The 18,083-nt window shown below is 49.5% G+C and overlaps 1 protein-coding gene across 1 annotated transcript in view; it reads left to right on the plus strand.

The window, feature by feature from the left end:
• Window positions 1-18,083, plus strand: part of LOC139235686 (uncharacterized) — a 161,331-nt gene that overhangs the window by 84,161 nt on the left and 59,087 nt on the right. The window contains exons 9-11 of the mRNA XM_070866725.1: window positions 4,689-4,787; window positions 10,400-10,548; window positions 13,003-13,141. Coding sequence (XP_070722826.1) covers window positions 4,689-4,787; window positions 10,400-10,548; window positions 13,003-13,141 — 387 coding nt within the window. The remainder of the gene's footprint in view (window positions 1-4,688; window positions 4,788-10,399; window positions 10,549-13,002; window positions 13,142-18,083) is intronic.

The following is an 18,083-nucleotide window of genomic DNA, read 5'->3' on the forward strand; positions in this document are numbered from 1 at the left end:
CTACTTCAGTAATTTCTCACCTAGATTGAGCACTTTATTAGAGCCACTGCACATGCTGCTCAGAAAAGGTGACAACTGGGTTTGGGGTGTGTCTCAAGATAGAGTTTTCGAGAAAGCTACAAATCTGCTTTGCTCTAACAAGTTGCTGACACATTGTCAAGTATTGGCCTGTGAAAGTGTAAGTGTCTAGTATTGGCCTGTGATGCTTCATCATATGGGGTTCGCTGCGTGCTCCAACAAGCTAATGAGTCGGGTAAACTACAACCTGTTGCGAATGCTTCGAAAATTTTGTCAAAGGCGGAAAGAGCCTACAGCATGGTAGAAAAAGAAGCTTTAGCCTGCGTGTATGGGGTTAAAAAGATGAATCAGTACTTGTTTGGTCTTCGTTTTGAACTCACAACGGATCACAAGCCACTCATTTCATTGTTTTCCGAAAACAAAGGTATCAATACCAATGCATCGTCCCACATCCAGAGATGGGCGCTGACATTATCTGCCTATGGTTATGTCATTCGCCATAGACCTAGCACCGAGAATTGTGCCGATGCACTGAGCCGTCTGCCGTTGCCCACACCGGAGGTGGAGACGCCACAACCTGCAGATCTACTGGATGCTTTTGAGAGTGAAGGAACCCCTGTCACTGCTCAACAAGTTAGGACCTGGACCAGCCAGGACCCGATTTTATCGGTTGTGAAACGTTGTGTCCTTAGTGGTGATTGGTCTGCTACACCTATGGAAATGTGTGATGAGACCAAACCTTACAACCGTCGCAAAGACAAATTATCCATTCAGTCAGATTGTTTACTGTGGGGTAATCGTATTATGTCTAAGAAAGGCAGAGAGAAAGTTGTACGTGATCTCCACAGCACTCATCCCAGTATTGTAATGATGAAAGCCATCGCCAGGTCTCACCGATGGTGGCCTGGAATTGACTCTAATCTGGAATCATGTGTGCTTCAGTGCAACACTTGCATGCAGCTTAGTAAAGTGCCAGCGGAATCTCCGCTGAGTCTGTGGTCGTGGCCGTCCAAACCATGGTCGAGGATCCACATCGACTTTGCGGGTCCTTTCCTGGGTAAGATGTTTTTAGTTGTGGTGGATACATATTCCAAATGGATAGAGTGTATAATCATATCATCCAGCACATCCACAGCTACCATTGAGAGCCTTCGTGTCATGTTTGCTACTCAGTGGTCTGCCTGACATCGTTGTGAGTGACAACGGATCTTGTTTCACAAGTCTGGAGTTTCAAGAGTTCATGAAACTCAATAGTATTAAACATGTGAGGTCAGCACCTTTCAAACCTGCTTCTAATGGTCAAGCAGACCGTGCTGGTCAAACAATCAAGCAAAGTATGAAACGTGTAACTCAGGGTTCACTGCAGACTCACTTGTCATGCATATTGCTTAGTTACAGGACAAGACCCCACACATTTACCGGGGTCTCCCCTGCTGAACTTTTGAGAAGAGAGGTCTCAAGACCAAGCTCTCTCTTGTCCATACTGACTTGAATAATCGTGTTGAAAACAGACGTCAAAATCACGATCGTGCTGCTGTGTGACCAAACAATCTACCCTCAGTCATCAGAGGACTCCGCCGTCATCAATGAATCTGGACTTTCAATCTCTGACATGGTCATTGCCACTCCCATCAGATCGGCTAAACCCAGCCTCCAGTCATAACTGACTCAGAACACTCACCCAGAACTGGAGTTAAACTGAGACGATCAATTGAAGGTAGCTCAACCATGGCTAACAAGGGAAATTAGGGATAGTGTTAAATTCAAGGAAGAGGCATATAAATTGGCCAAAAAAAGCAGCAAACCTGAGGACTGGGAGAAATTTAGAATTCAGCAGAGGAGGACAAGGGGTCTAATTCGGAGGGGGAAAATAGAGTATGAGAGTAAGCTTGCAGGGAATGTAAAAACTGACTGCAAAAGCTTCAACAGATATGTGAAGAGAAAAAGATTAGTGAAGACCAATGTAGGTCCTTTGCAGTCAGAATCAGGTGAATTTATAATGGGGAACAAAGAAATGGCAGACCAATTGAATAGATACTTTGGTTCTGTCTTCACGAAGGAAGACAAAAATAACCTTCCGGAAATACTAGGTATTCGAGGGTCTAGTGAGAAGGAGGAACTGAAGGAAATCCTTATTAGTCAGGAAATTGTGTTCTGGAAATTGATAGGATTGAAGGCCGATAAATCCCCAGAGCCTGATTGTCTGCATCTCAGAGTACTTAAGGAAGTGGCCCTAGAAATAGTGGATGCATTGGTGATCATTTTCCAACATTCTATTGACTCTGGATCAGTTCCTATGGACTGGAGGGTGGCTAATGTAACACGACTTTTTAAAAAAGGAGGGAGAGAGAAAACGGTTAATTATAGATCGGTTAGTCTGACATCGGTAGTGAGGAAAATGTTGGAATCAATTATTAAAGATGAAATAGCAGCGCATTTGGAAAGCAGTGACAGGATCGGTCCAAGTCAGCATGGGTTTATGAAAGGGAAATCATGCTTGACAAATCTCCTAGAATTTTTTGAGGATGTAACTAGTAGAGTGGACAAGGGAGAACCAGTGGATGTGGTGTATTTGGACTTTCAAAAGGCTTTGACAAGGTCCCACACAAGAGATTAATGTGCAAAATTAAAGCACATGGTACTGGGGGTAATGTACTGACGTAGATAGAGAACTGGTTGGCAGACAGGAAGCAGAGAGTCGGGATAAACGGGGCCTTTTCAGAATGGCAGGCAGTGACTAGTGAAATGCCGCAGGGCTCAGTGCTGGGACCCCAGCTATTTACAATATACATTAATGATTTAGATGAAGGAATTGAATGTAATATCTCCAAGTTTGCAGATGACACTAAACTGGGTGGCGGTGTGAGCTGTGAGGAGGATGCTAAGAGGCTGCACGGTGACTTGGACAGGTTAGGTGAGTGGGCAAATGCATGGCAGGTGCAGTATAATGTGAATAAATGTGAGGTTATCCACTTTGGTGACAAAAACAGGAAGACAGAATATTATCTGAATGGTGACAGATTAGGAAAAGGGGAGATGCAACAAGACCTGGGTGTCATGGTACATCAGTTATTGAAGTTTGGCATGCAGGTACAGCAGGCGGTGAAGAAGGCAAATGGCATGTTGGCCTTCATAGCAAGGGGATTTGAGTATAGGAACAGGGAGGTCTTACTGCAGTTGTACAGAATCTTGGTGAGGCCACACCTGGAATATTGTGTTCAGTTTCGGTCTCCTAATCTGAGTAAGGACATTCTTGCTATTGAGGGAGTACAGCGAACGTTCACCAGATTGATTCCCAGGATGGCAGGACTGACATATGAGGAGAGACTGGATCAACTGGGCTTGTATCCACTGGAGTTTAGAAGAATGAGAGGGGATCTCATAGAAACATATAAAATTCTGACAGGATTGGACAGGTTGGAGGCAGGAAGAATATTCCCGTTGCTGGGGAGTTCCAGAACCAGGGGTCACAGTCTAAGAACAAGGGGTAAGCCATTTAGGACCGAGATGAGGAGAAACTTCTTCACTGAGCGAGTGGTGAACCTGTGGAATTCACTACCGCAGAAGTTGTTGAGGCCAGTTCATTGGATATATTCAAAAGCGAGTTAGATATGGCCCTTACGGCCAAAGGAATCAAAGGGTATGGAGAGAAAGCAGGAAAGGGGTACATAGGTTGAATGATCAGCCATGATCTTATTGAATGGTGGTGCAGGCTCGAAGGGCCGAATGGCCGACTCCTGCACCTATTTTCTATGTTTCTAATTCATAAGCGGAAAGCCCTGGACCGTCTTAACTTGTAAAAAGACTGATACTAAAATCTTAAAGGGTGATGTTGTCATGTATGCATGCTTGGGGTTACTAGCCACCAGGGAGCGCCACTGTCGGAGGTCATTGGGCTGTACGCACGTGTGTGCGGGCCAGGTATATAAAGGAAGCCACCATGTAATGCGGGCACTTTGGGCCCGAATAAAGTTCAGCCAGGTTTGCTCCTGAGTGAGTTTACAGTATTCAGTCTATCGAGTTATTACATACATAACTCTCTCTCTCTCTCTATCTCTCTCTCTCTCTCTCAGTTTCTCTCTCTGTTTATCTCTCTCTGTCTCTCTATCAGTTTCTCTCTCTCTCTCTCAGTCTCTCTCTCTCTGTTTCTCTGTCTCTCAGTTTCTCTCTGTCTCTCCCTCTCACTCTGTGTGTGTATGTCTCTCTCTCTCCCACACTCTGTGTGTGTCTCTCTCTCAGTTTCTCTCTCTGTCTCTCTGTCCAACTCTCAGTTTCTCTCTCTCTCTCTCACACACTCTGTGTATGTGTATGTGTGTGTGTTTCTCTCTCTCACACACTGTATATGTGTGTGTGTGTCTCTTCTCTCTCAGTTTCTCTCTCTCTCACACACTCTGTCTGTGTGTGTGTCTCTCTCTATTCGATTCTCTCTATCTCTCTCTCTCTCTGTCCCCCTCTCAGTTTCTCTCTCTCTCTCTCTCTCTCGGACTTTGCCTCCCTTGTATGGTGCAGAGTTGGACCCTGCCACCCGCAGGGCTGCACGCGGCTCCGTGCAGGTCAGGGGCTTATCCAGTGCTAAGTATTTCGGCCCCAAACCAAATCTTCGCAAGGGGTCCCACAAGGCAATGTCCGCACCCTGCAAACACACTAATACAATTTTCCACCTCTTCCAGCGTCTGGAGTCCCTGCTCCACGCCTGCAGGGCAACCGTCGACTTTCTGCGCAGCACCAACGACCAACTGGAGGCCAAGAAACTGCCTGAGTCTGTCGAGGTAACCGGAGCAGCTCACACGTCGACACTGACACCACAGTACACACCTCTCCACTCTCAGATACCAGCTCCTCCATCACCCACACACAGTGTGTCCCACTCTCAGATACCTGCTCCTCCATCACCCACACACAGTGTGTCCCACTCTCAGATACCTGCTCCTCCATCACCCACACAGTCTGTCCCACTCTCAGATACCTGCTCCTCCATCACCCACACACAGTGTGTCCCACTCTCAGATACCTGCTCCTCCATCACCCACATACAGTGTGTCCCACTCTCAGATACCTGCTCCATCACCCACACACAGTGTGTCCCACTCTCAGATACCTGCTCCTCCATCACCCACACACAGTGTGTCCCACTCTCAGATACCTGCTCCTCCATCACCCACACACAGTGTGTCCCACTCTCAGATACCTGCTCCTCCATCACCCACACACAGTGTGTCCCACTCTCAGATACCTGCTCCTCCATCACCCACACACAGTGTGTCCCACTCTCAGATACCTGCTCCTCCATCACCCACACACAGTGTGTCCCACTCTCATTTTCCTGCTCCTCCATCACCCACACACAGTGTGTCCCACTCTCAGATACCTGCTCCTCCATCACCCACACACAGTGTGTCCAACTCTCAGATACCTGCTCCTCCATCACCCACACAGTGTGTCCCACTCTCAGATACCTGCTCCTCCATCACCCACACACAGTGTGTCCCACTCTCAGATACCTGCTCCTCCATCACCCACACAGTGTGTCCCACTCTCAGATACCAGCTCCTCCATCACCCACACACAGTGTGTCCCACTCTCAGATACCTGCTCCTCCATCACCCACACACAGTGTGTCCCACTCTCAGATACCTGCTCCTCCATCACCCACACACAGTGTGTCCCACTCTCATTTTCCTGCTCCTCCATCACCCACACACAGTGTGTCCCACTCTCAGATACCTGCTCCTCCATCACCCACACACAGTGTGTCCAACTCTCAGATACCTGCTCCTCCATCACCCACACAGTGTGTCCCACTCTCAGATACCTGCTCCTCCATCACCCACACACAGTGTGTCCCACTCTCAGATACCTGCTCCTCCATCACCCACACAGTGTGTCCCACTCTCAGATACCAGCTCCTCCATCACCCACACACAGTGTGTCCCACTCTCAGATACCTGCTCCATCACCCACACACAGTGTGTCCCACTCTCAGATACCTGCTCCTCCATCACCCACACACAGTGTGTCCCACTCTCAGATACCTGCTCCTCCATCACCCACACACAGTGTGTCCAACTCTCAGATACCTGCTCCTCCATCACCCACACAGTGTGTCCCACTCTCAGATACCTGCTCCTCCATCACCCACACACAGTGTGTCCCACTCTCAGATACCTGCTCCTCCATCACCCACACAGTGTGTCCCACTCTCAGATACCAGCTCCTCCATCACCCACACACAGTGTGTCCCACTCTCAGATACCTGCTCCTCCATCACCCACACACAGTGTGTCCCACTCTCAGATACCTGCTCCTCCATCACCCACACACAATGTGTCCCACTCTATGACACCTGCTCCTCCATCACCCATACACAGTGTGTCCCACTCTCAGATACCTGCTCCTCCATCACCCACACACAGTGTGTCCCACTCTCAGATACCTGCTCCTCCATCACCCATACACAGTGTGTCCCACTCTCAGATACCTGCTCCTCCATCACCCATACACAGTGTATCCCACTCTCAGATACCTGCTCCTCCATCACCCACACACAGTGTGTCCCACTCTCAGATACCTGCTCCTCCATCACCCACACACAGTGTGTCCCACTCTCAGATACCTGCTCCTCCATCACCCACACACAGTGTGTCCCACTCTCAGATACCTGCTCCTCCATCACCCACACACAATGTGTCCCACTCTATGACACCTGCTCCTCCATCACCCATACACAGTGTGTCCCACTCTCAGATACCTGCTCCTCCATCACCCACACACAGTGTGTCCCACTCTCAGATACCTGCTCCTCCATCACCCATACACAGTGTATCCCACTCTCAGATACCTGCTCCTCCATCACCCACACACAGTGTGTCCCACTCTCAGATACCTGCTCCTCCATCACCCACACACAGTGTGTCCCACTCTCAGATACCTGCTCCTCCATCACCCACACACAGTGTGTCCCACTCTCAGATACCTGCTCCTCCATCACCCACACACAATGTGTCCCACTCTATGACACCTGCTCCTCCATCACCCATACACAGTGTGTCCCACTCTCAGATACCTGCTCCTCCATCACCCACACACAGTGTGTCCCACTCTCAGATACCTGCTCCTCCATCACCCATACACAGTGTGTCCCACTCTCAGATACCTGCTCCTCCATCACCCACACACAGTGTGTCCCACTCTCAGATACCTGCTCCTCCATCACCCACACAGTGTGTCCCACTCTCAGATACCTGCTCCTCCATCACCCACACACAGTGTGTCCCACTCTCAGATACCTGCTCCTCCATCACCCACACAGTGTGTCCCACTCTCAGATACCTGCTCCTCCATCACCCACACACAGTGTGTCCCACTCTCAGATACCTGCTCCTCCATCACCCACACAGTGTGTCCCACTCTCAGATACCTGCTCCTCCATCACCCACACACAGTGTGTCCCACTCTCAGATACCTGCTCCATCACCCACACACAGTGTGTCCCACTCTCAGATACCTGCTCCTCCATCACCCACACAGTGTGTCCCACTCTCAGATACCTTCTCCCATCACCCACACACAGTGTGTCCCACTCTCAGATACCTGCTCCTCCATCACCCACACACAGTGTGTCCCACTCTCAGATACCTGCTCCTCCATCACCCACACACAGTGTGTCCCACTCTCAGATACCTGCTCCTCCATCACCCACACACAGTGTGTCCCACTCTCAGATACTTGCTCCTCCATCACCCACACAGTGTGTCCCACTCTCAGATACCTGCTCCTCCATCACCCACACACAGTGTGTCCCACTCTCAGATACCTGCTCCATCACCCACACACAGTGTGTCCCACTCTCAGATAACTGCTCCTCCATCACCCACACACAGTGTGTCCCACTCTCAGATACCTGCTCCTCCATCACCCACACATAGTGTGTCCCACTCTCAGATACTTGCTCCTCCATCACCCACACAGTGTGTCCCACTCTCAGATACCTGCTCCTCCATCACCCACACACAGTGTGTCCCACTCTCAGATACCTGCTCCATCACCCACACACAGTGTGTCCCACTCTCAGATACCTGCTCCTCCATCACCCACACACAGTGTGTCCCACTCTCAGATACCTGCTCCTCCATCACCCACACACAGTGTGTCCCACTCTCAGATACCTGCTCCTCCATCACCCACACACAGTGTGTCCCACTCTCAGATACCTGCTCCTCCATCACCCACACAGTGTGTCCCACTCTCAGGTACCTTCTCCATCACCCACACACAGTGTGTCCCACTCTCAGATACCTGCTCCTCCATCACCCACACACAGTGTGTCCCACTCTCAGATACCTGCTCCTCCATCACCCACACACAGTGTGTCCCACTCTCAGATACCTGCTCCTCCATCACCCACACACAATGTGTCCCACTCTATGACACCTGCTCCTCCATCACCCATACACAGTGTGTCCCACTCTCAGATACCTGCTCCTCCATCACCCACACACAGTGTGTCCCACTCTCAGATACCTGCTCCTCCATCACCCATACACAGTGTGTCCCACTCTCAGATACCTGCTCCTCCATCACCCACACACAGTGTGTCCCACTCTCAGATACCTGCTCCTCCATCACCCACACACAGTGTGTCCCACTCTCAGATACTTGCTCCTCCATCACCCACACAGTGTGTCCCACTCTCAGATACCTGCTCCTCCATCACCCACACACAGTGTGTCCCACTCTCAGATACCTGCTCCATCACCCAAACACAGTGTGTCCCACTCTCAGATACTTGCTCCTCCATCACCCACACAGTGTGTCCCACTCTCAGATACCTGCTCCTCCATCACCCACACACAGTGTGTCCCACTCTCAGATACCTGCTCCTCCATCACCCACACACACTGTGTCCCACTCTCAGATACCTGCTCCATCACCCACACACAGTGTGTCCCACTCTCAGATAACTGCTCCTCCATCACCCACACACAGTGTGTCCCACTCTCAGATACCTGCTCCTCCATCACCCACACATAGTGTGTCCCACTCTCAGATACTTGCTCCTCCATCACCCACACAGTGTGTCCCACTCTCAGATACCTGCTCCTCCATCACCCACACACAGTGTGTCCCACTCTCAGATACCTGCTCCATCACCCACACACAGTGTGTCCCACTCTCAGATACCTGCTCCTCCATCACCCACACACAGTGTGTCCCACTCTCAGATACCTGCTCCTCCATCACCCACACACAGTGTGTCCCACTCTCAGATACCTGCTCCTCCATCACCCACACACAGTGTGTCCCACTCTCAGATACCTGCTCCTCCATCACCCACACAGTGTGTCCCACTCTCAGGTACCTTCTCCATCACCCACACACAGTGTGTCCCACTCTCAGATACCTGCTCCTCCATCACCCACACACAGTGTGTCCCACTCTCAGATACCTGCTCCTCCATCACCCACACACAGTGTGTCCCACTCTCAGATACCTGCTCCTCCATCACCCACACACAGTGTGTCCCACTCTCAGATACCTGCTCCTCCATCACCCACACACACTGTGTCCCACTCTCAGATACCTGCTCCATCACCCACACAGTGTGTCCTACTCTCAGATACCTGCTCCTCCATCATCCACACACAGTGTGTCCCACTCTCAGATACCAGCTCCTCCATCACCCACACAGAGGGTTATACTGAGGGTGGGTTGTATCAGAGAGCGTGTTATAACAGAGACCATTATATTGAGGGTGGGGTGTGTGACAGGTAGAGCGTTGTAAGTGGGAGCTCCTCTACATTACAACAGTGACTCGACTTCAAAAGTACTTCATTGGCTGTGAAGCGCTTTGAAACGTCCGGTGGTCATGAAAGGTGCTATATAAATCCAAACCTTTTATTGCTATGGTAAGGTTAATCTCTCGGTCTTTTGATCGGTCCGTGGGATAACTGCCGTTTTTTCTTTATACTGAGATTGGGGTGTAACAGAGAGTGTGTTATAACTGAGAGCCTTGTATTGAGCGTGGGTTGTAACAGAGAGAGTTAAAACAGAGCTTTGTATTAAGTGTGGGGTGTAACAGAGAGAATGTTGTAACTGGGGGCCTTGTATTGAGGATGAGGTGTAACAGAGAGAGTTAAAACAGAGCTTTGTATTAAGGGTTTGGTGTAACAGAGAGAGTGTTGTAACTGGGGGCCTTGTATTGAGGGTTGGGTGTAACAGAGAGAGTTAAAACAGAGCTTTGTATTAAGGGTGTGGTGCAACAGAGAGAGTGTTGTAACTGGGGGCCTTGTATATTGAGGGTGGGGTGTGTGATGAGGAATACATAAATATTTTGGGCTGAGAACATGTCTCCCTGTGACATAGTATTCTGTTTATATGACAGGAAGTTCCTGTTCTCATCGAAGAGGATCAGATGTTAATGAGACAGGTGCTGCAGGATGCAAGGCTAATTGGGCTTCAGCAGGAAGGAGCTGCCATCTTGGTAAAGCTGAGGAGAGAGACGGCCACCATCAGCGGCTCAGAGGACTACAGGTGAGTTTCAAAATGGTGGCGCCTTGGGCCACGGCACAATTTGTGCAAAAAGAGCCCATCTTTACAGAAAACTCAATTTCGCAAAGACCATGATAAGGAATTCATCCCACGCTGACTGTGACTGGATTTGACCCCAGGTCTCCAAGGGTGAAAGGTCAGCATCTGACCCACTGTCCCAGCCAGTTCCCCCATCGGAGAATAGAGACCAATCACTCCCTCTGGGGCTGGATTTGACCCCAGAGGGTGAACGATGAAGGTTCTGACCCACTGCCCCCACCCAGTCTTCCAACAGAGAGAGGAGACCTTAACCATCACCCCCCCCCCTTCCATCTGTGGCTGAATTTGACCCCAGAGGGTGAAAGGTCAACATTCTGACCCTGTTATCCAGGCACAGCGTCCGAATTTGACATTCCTGGGACGGAGAGAATTTTTTCATGTGACTCAACAGCCGGATCCCTCGCAGTCTCTCTTTAATGCCTTGGCTCCGTCTGAAAGGTCACATCGCACTCGCCCTCACAATGCTGCTGATTATTCCACTCACTCCCCCTGACCGCGGGGCTGCTGTTTAGCTGAGGAATGTCGCTGTCTCATGATGTTCCGAGCTCCTCCCCCGCAGTCTTTGAAGCCCTGCTGCTGGCCAACAGAATTCCGGTCCCACCAAATCAGTGTGACTCCGAAAAGCAGAGGTCACGGTTCAGCCCGTAGGGGCTGGCAACTGGAATCTCTTGGCATCGGAGGCAGTTTTATTGAGCAATGTCTCATTTTTAACTGTTTGGCAGCTTAAATCGGTCAGATAATTGTTGTTTAAAACAATACCTCTGATTGCGAGGGTACGTTAGCATAATGGTTATTTTGGCGGATTGGCGTCTGTCTCTGACTGGGTGGAGCAGTGGGTCAAGCATGGTCTGTAACCCAGTTGCTGTTTAATAAAATCATGGAATCATAGAACGGTTACAGCACAGAAGGAGGCCATTCGGCCCGTCGAGCCCGTGCCGGCTCTCTGCAAGAGAACGTCAGTTAATCCCACTCCCCCGCCCTTTCCCCGTAGCCCTGCATATTTTTTTTCCTTCAGATACTTATCCAATTCCATGTTTGAAAGCCACGATTGAGTCTGCCCCCACCACCCTGTTAGGCAGCGCGTTCCAGATCCTAACCACTCGCTGCGTAAATTTTTCTTTCCACAAGTCGTATTTGTTTTTTCTGCCAATCGCCTTAAATCTGTGTCCTCTGGTTCCCGACCCTTCCACCAATGGGAGCAGTTTCTCTATCTACTCTGTCTAGACCCATCATGATTTTGAACACCTCGATCAAATCTCCTCTCAGCCTCCTCTGCTCCAAGGAGAACAACCCCAGCTTCTCCAGTCTATTCACATAACTGAAGTCCCTCATCCTTGGAACCATTCTTTTAAATCTTTTCTGCATCCTCTCTAATCTTTCCTAAATTGCGATTCCCAGAATTGGACACAATACTCCAGTTGTGGCCGAACCAGTGTTTTATAAAGATTCATCATAACGTCCTTGCTTTTGTACTCTGTGCCTCTATTTATGAAGCCCAGGATCACGTAAGCTTTTTCTTAACCTGCATTCCCACCTTCAATGATGTGTGCACATAAACCCCCAGGTCTCTCTATTCATGTGCCCCCCTTTAGAATTGTACCCTTTAGTTTATAATGCCTCTCCTCGTTCTTCCTACCAAAATGTATCACTTCACACTTTTCTGCGTTAAATTTCATCTGCCACGTGTCCACCCACTCCACCGGTCTGTCTATGCCCTCCTGAAGCCTATCACTATCTTCCTCACTGTTGCCTATACGTCCAAGTTTTGTCTCATCTGTAAATGTTGAAATTGTGCCCTGTACACCCAAGTCCAAGTCATTAACATATATATCAAGAAAAGCAGTGGTCCAAGTACCGACCCCTGGGGAACACCACTGTATCCCTTCCTCCAGTCCGAAAAACAACCCTTCACCACTACTCTCTGTTTCCTGTCACTGAGCCAATTTCATATCCATGCTGCCACTGTCCCTTGTATTCCATGGGCTTCAACTTTGCTGGCAAGCCTATTGTGTGGCACCTTATCAAATGCCTTTTGGAAGTCCATGTACACCACGTCAACTGCATTGCCCTCATCAACCCTCTCTGTTACCTCATCAAAAAACTCAGTCAAGTTGCCTTTGACAAATCAGTGCTGGCTTTCCTTAATTAATTGACACTTGTCCAAGTGACTGTTAATTTTGTCCCTGGTTATTGTTTCTAAAAGCTTCCCCATCACTGAGGTTAAACTGACTGGCCTGCAGTTGCTGGATTTATCCCTGCAGCCTTTTTTTGAACAAGGATGTAACATTTGTAATTCTCCAGGCCTCTGGCACCACCCCCCATATCTAAGGAGGATTGGAAGCAGACAAAGCAAACCAAATTGCCTCTACTGATTGTGGCATTCTAAATTACTGACAGGGATGCCATGGAGACGACCTGTGCCCTCTATAACCAGGTGGATGAGGAGGTCCATCGCCTGGTTCAGGTGTCCAACCAGCGCCAGAAGGACCTGGAGAGTCTAGCCGAGTTCTGGTGGTTCGAAGACCAGTTTCGAGAGGTACTGCCAGGCTTGACCATTGAATCTCTGACAGGATGGCGGAAAGTGGACTAACACCTCTGTAGATCATTGTCTACACAACAATTATTACAGGAAGAAATCATGGGTACTGTAGTGTAGTGATTATGTTACTGGACTAGTAATCCAGAGGCCTGGACTAATAATCCTGAGATGTGGGTTCAAATCCCACCACAGCACCTGAGGGAATTTAAATTTAGATAATTAAATAAATCTGGAATTAAAAAGCTAGTATCAGTGATGGTAAAACCACTGGATTGTCAGTAAAAACCCAACTGGTTCACTTTGTCCTTTTTGGGGAAGGAAATCTGCAGTCCTTACCCAGTCTGGCCTGTATGTGACTCCAGACCCACATAAATGTGGCTGACTCTGAAATGGCCCAGCAAGTCACTCGGTTGCATCAAACTGCTATGACAAAGCCACTGTGGGAGTACCTTCACCACACGGACTGCAGTGGTTCAAGAAGGCTGCTCACCACCACCTTCTCGAGGGCAATTAGGGATGGGCAATAAATGCCAGCCTTGCCAGCGATGCTCTTATCCCAGGAACGAATACATTTTTTTGAAAGTTTTATTTATTTATTTTGATAATTTCAAGGTTTCCTGTAAATGCTCAGGGTCAACTACTGCAAAAGCAGAACACTGCAGAAGCTGATAATCTGAAATTAAAATAGTAAATGCTGAAAACACTCGGCAGGTCAGGCAACATCTGTGGAGAGAGAATCATAGAACGGTTACAGCGCAGAATGAGGCCATTCGGCCTGTCGAGCCCGTGCCGGCTCCCTGCAAGCGCACTTCAGCTAGTCTCACTCCCCCACCCTTTTCCCGTAGCCCTGCAAATTTTATTCTTTCATGACACTAAACTGGGTGGCGGTGTGAGCTGTGAGGAGGATGCTAAGAGGCTGCAGGGTGACTTGGACAGGTTAGGTGAGTGGGCAAATGCATGGCAGGTGCAGTATAATGTGGATAAATGTGAGGTTATCCATTTTGGTGGCAAAAACATGAAGGCAGAATATTATCTGAATGGCGGCAGATTAGGAAAATGGGGAGGTGCAACAAGACCTGGGTGTCATGGTTCATCAGTCATTGAAAGTTGGCATACAGGTACAGCAGACGGTGAAGAAAGCAAATGGCATGTTGGTCTTCATAGCTAGGGGATTTGAGAATAGGAGCAGGGAGGTCTTACTGCAGTTGTACAGGGCCTTAGTGAGGCCTCACCTGGAATATTGTGTTCAGTTTTGGTCTCCTAATCTGAGGAAGGACGTTCTTGCTATTGAGGGAGTGCAACGAAGGTTCAGCAGACTGATTCCAGGGATGGCGGGACTGACATAGGAGGAGAGACTGGATCAACTGGGTCTTTATACACTGGAGTTTAGAAGGATGAGAAGGGATCTCATAGAAACGTATACGATTCTGATGTGACAGGTTAGATGCGGGAAGAATGTTCCCGATGTTGAGGAAGTCCAGAACCAGGGGACACAGTCTTAGGATAAGGGGTAGGCCATTTAGGACTGAGATGAGGAGAAACTTCTTCACTCAGAGAGTTGTTAACCTGTGGAATTCTCTACCGCAGAGAGTTGTTGATGCCAGTTCACTGGATGTATTCAAGAGGGAGTTAGATACGGCCCTTACGGCTAAAGGGATCAAGGGGTATGGAGAGAAAACAGGAAAGGGGTACTGAGGGAATGATCAGCCATGATCTTATTGAATGGTGGTGCAGGCTCGAAGGGCCGAATGGCCGACTCCTGCACCTATTTTCTATGTTTCTATGTACTTATCCAACTCCCTTTTGAAAGCCACGATTGAGTCTGCCTCCTCCACCCTTTCAGGCAGCGCATTCCAGATCCTAACCACTCGCTGCTTAAAAAGGTTGCCCCTTATGTAGCCTTTGGTTCTTCTGCCAATCACCTTAAACCTGTGCCCTCTGGTTCTCGACCCTTCCACCAATGGGAACAGTTTCTCTCTCTCTACTCTGTCCAGACCCCTGACGATTCTGAACACCTCGATCAAATCTTCTCTCAACCTCCTCTGCTCCAAGGAGAACAACCCCAGCTTCTCCAGTCTCTCCCCGTAACTGAAGTCCCTCATCCCTGGAACCATTCTCGTAAATCTTTTCTGCGCCCTCTCTAAGGCCTTCACATCCTTCCTAAAGTGCGGTAAAGAATTAGACACAATACTCCAGTTGTGGCCAAACCAGTGTTCTATAAGGGTTCATCATCACGTCTTGCTTTTGTACTCTGTGCCTCTATTTATGAAGGCCAGTATCCTGTAGGCTTTTTAAACCGCTTTCTCAACCTGCCCTGCCACTTAACAATTTGAGTCCATATACCCCTGGGTCTCTCTGTTCATGATCCCCCTTTAGAATTTTAGTTGATAGTGCCTCTCCTCATTCTTCCTGCCAAAATGTATCACCTCACACTTTTTTGAAAGCGAAAGCTATCGTTTCAGCTCCATAAGCTTTCATCAGAAGCGGAAGATGTTTGGGATGAAGGGGGCACAACAAGGTGGGAGGCACAACCTTAAAATTAGAGCCAGGTTGTTCAGGGGTGATGCCGGGAAGGGGAGCTCTTTCAGAGAACCGGCACAGGCACGATGGGCCGAATGGGCCTCCTTCATTATGCATTGATACTATGAAACCTGCAACTCTCTCTTCCCCCCCAAAAGGCTGTTGAGCGGGGGGGGGGTGAATTGAAATTTTCAAGCCTGACATTGATGGATTTTATTTTAGCCATATGTATTAAGAGCCACGGAACCAAGGTGGATAGATGGAGTTAAAACACAGGTCAGTCCTGATCTAATTGCACGGCGGAATAGGCTCGAGGGGCTGAATGTCCTCCTCCTGTTCATATGAACCGCTTTTAGGCAGGTACAGATGCAGGGGACAGGGGGTGGACAGAAAGCATAAATGGGAAGGTCTGTGAAGGGGAAGAGGGCAGGAATGGTTGACTGACAAAAGGGGTATGGAGAGAAAGCAGGAAAGGGATACTGAGGTGAATGATCAGCCATGATCTTATTGAATGGCAGTGCAGGCTCGAATGGCCGACTCCTGCACCTATTTTCTATGTTTCTATGATGGTGGAAGGCAAAAGGGATGGTAATAGTATTGTGTCCCTAACACAGATGAGATGGCACACAGGGAGGTTAAAGTAACAGTGACCTCAGTCTTTATTAAGACACTCCAGAGTGAGGAACAGGCCTTAGGGGCCAGCTTATATACAGTGCTCCCAAGGGATGCTGGGATCCCTTGGGACTTCAGGGGATGAGCTCCCTGGTGGCGGAACATGGGAGTGCATGCTTTACAGATACACAACATCACTCCCCCCCACCCCCCCCCCCCCCCCAAAGTCAAAGTGAAAACTATTTACAAGGTGAGGCGGTCAGGAGCCTTTCTTTCCCTGGTGGACCGCCTCGGTACAAATGTCTGTTCTGGTGTGTTGGCTGTGCCCTCGCTGGGCTGGCGTGTTGTGGGCCCTGCAGGGCTGCTGGGTGAGCCTGGCCTTGCTGGGCTGTTGGTTATGATGGGTTCGATTTCCTGGTCCGGGGTGGTGTCGTTGATCCTTTGGGTGTTTGTTGTGGGCTTGAAAAAGGTGGTGTGTGCTGTGGGTTGTTCAGGGCAGTCTGTGAACTGCAGCCTCGTTTGGTCCAGGTGCTTTCTGCAAATTTGTCCATTGTCTAGTTTGACTACAAACACCCTACTCCCTTCTTTAGCTATCACCGTGCCCACGATCCACTTGGGACCATGTCCATAGTTTAGCAAATACACAGGGTCATTCAGATCAATTTCCCGTGACACAGTGGTGCAACCATTGTTTACATTTTGTTGCTGCCGCCTGCTCTCTACCTGATCATGTAGGTTGGGGTAAACCAGCGAGAGTCTGGTTTTAAGCGTCCTTTTCATGAGTAGCTCAGCCAGGGGCACCCCTGTGAGCGAGTGGGGTCTCGTGTGGTAGCTGAGCAGTACTCGGGACAGGCGGGTTTGGAATGAGCCTTCTGTGACTCGTTTAAGGCTCTGTTTGATGGTTTGTACTGCCCGCTCTGCCTGCCCATTGGAGGCTGGTTTAAACGGGGCCGAGGTGACATGTTTGATCCCATTGCGGGTCATGAATTCTTTAAATTCGGCACTGGTGAAACATGGCCCATTGTTACTGACCAGTATGTCAGGCAGGCCATGGGTGGCAAACATGGCCCTCAGGCTTTCAATGGTGGCGGTGGCTATGCTTCCCGACATTATTTCACATTCAATCCATTTTGAAAAAGCATCCACCACCACCAGGAACATTTTACCGAGAAACGGGCCCGCATAGTCGACATGGATCCTCGACCATGGTCTGGAGGGCCAGGACCACAAACTTAGTGGTGCCTCTCTGGGCGCGTTGCTCAATTGAGCACACACGCTGTATTGCCGTACACAGGACTCTTAAGTCAGAGTCGATACCAGGCCACCACACGTGGGATCTGGCTATCGCTTTCATCATTACTATACCCGGGTCTGTGCTGTGGAGATCCGAGATGAACGTCTCCCTGCCCTTTTTGGGTAGCACTACGCGGTTACCCCACAACAGGCAGTCTGCCTGAATGGACAGCTCATCCTTTCGCCGCTGGAACGGCTTGATTAGCTCTTGCATTTCAACGGGGATGCTGGCCCAGCTCCCATGCAGTACGCAGTTTTTTACTAGGGACAGCAGAGGATCTTGGCAGGTCCAAGTCCTAATCTGCCGAGCCGTGACAGGTGATTTATCATTTTCAAACGCTTCCATGACCATCAACAAGTCTGCGGGCTGCGCCACCATCAACAAGTTTACAGGCTGCGCCATTTCCACCCCCGCGGTGGGCAGTGGTAGCCGACTGAGAGCATCCGCACAGTTCTCGGTGCCTGGCCTGTGGCGGATGGTATAGTTATACGCTGATAGTGCGAGTGCCCACCT

The sequence above is a fragment of the Pristiophorus japonicus genome, chromosome 23 (genome assembly GCF_044704955.1).
Source record: "Pristiophorus japonicus isolate sPriJap1 chromosome 23, sPriJap1.hap1, whole genome shotgun sequence".
Taxonomy (NCBI): domain Eukaryota; kingdom Metazoa; phylum Chordata; class Chondrichthyes; family Pristiophoridae; genus Pristiophorus; species Pristiophorus japonicus.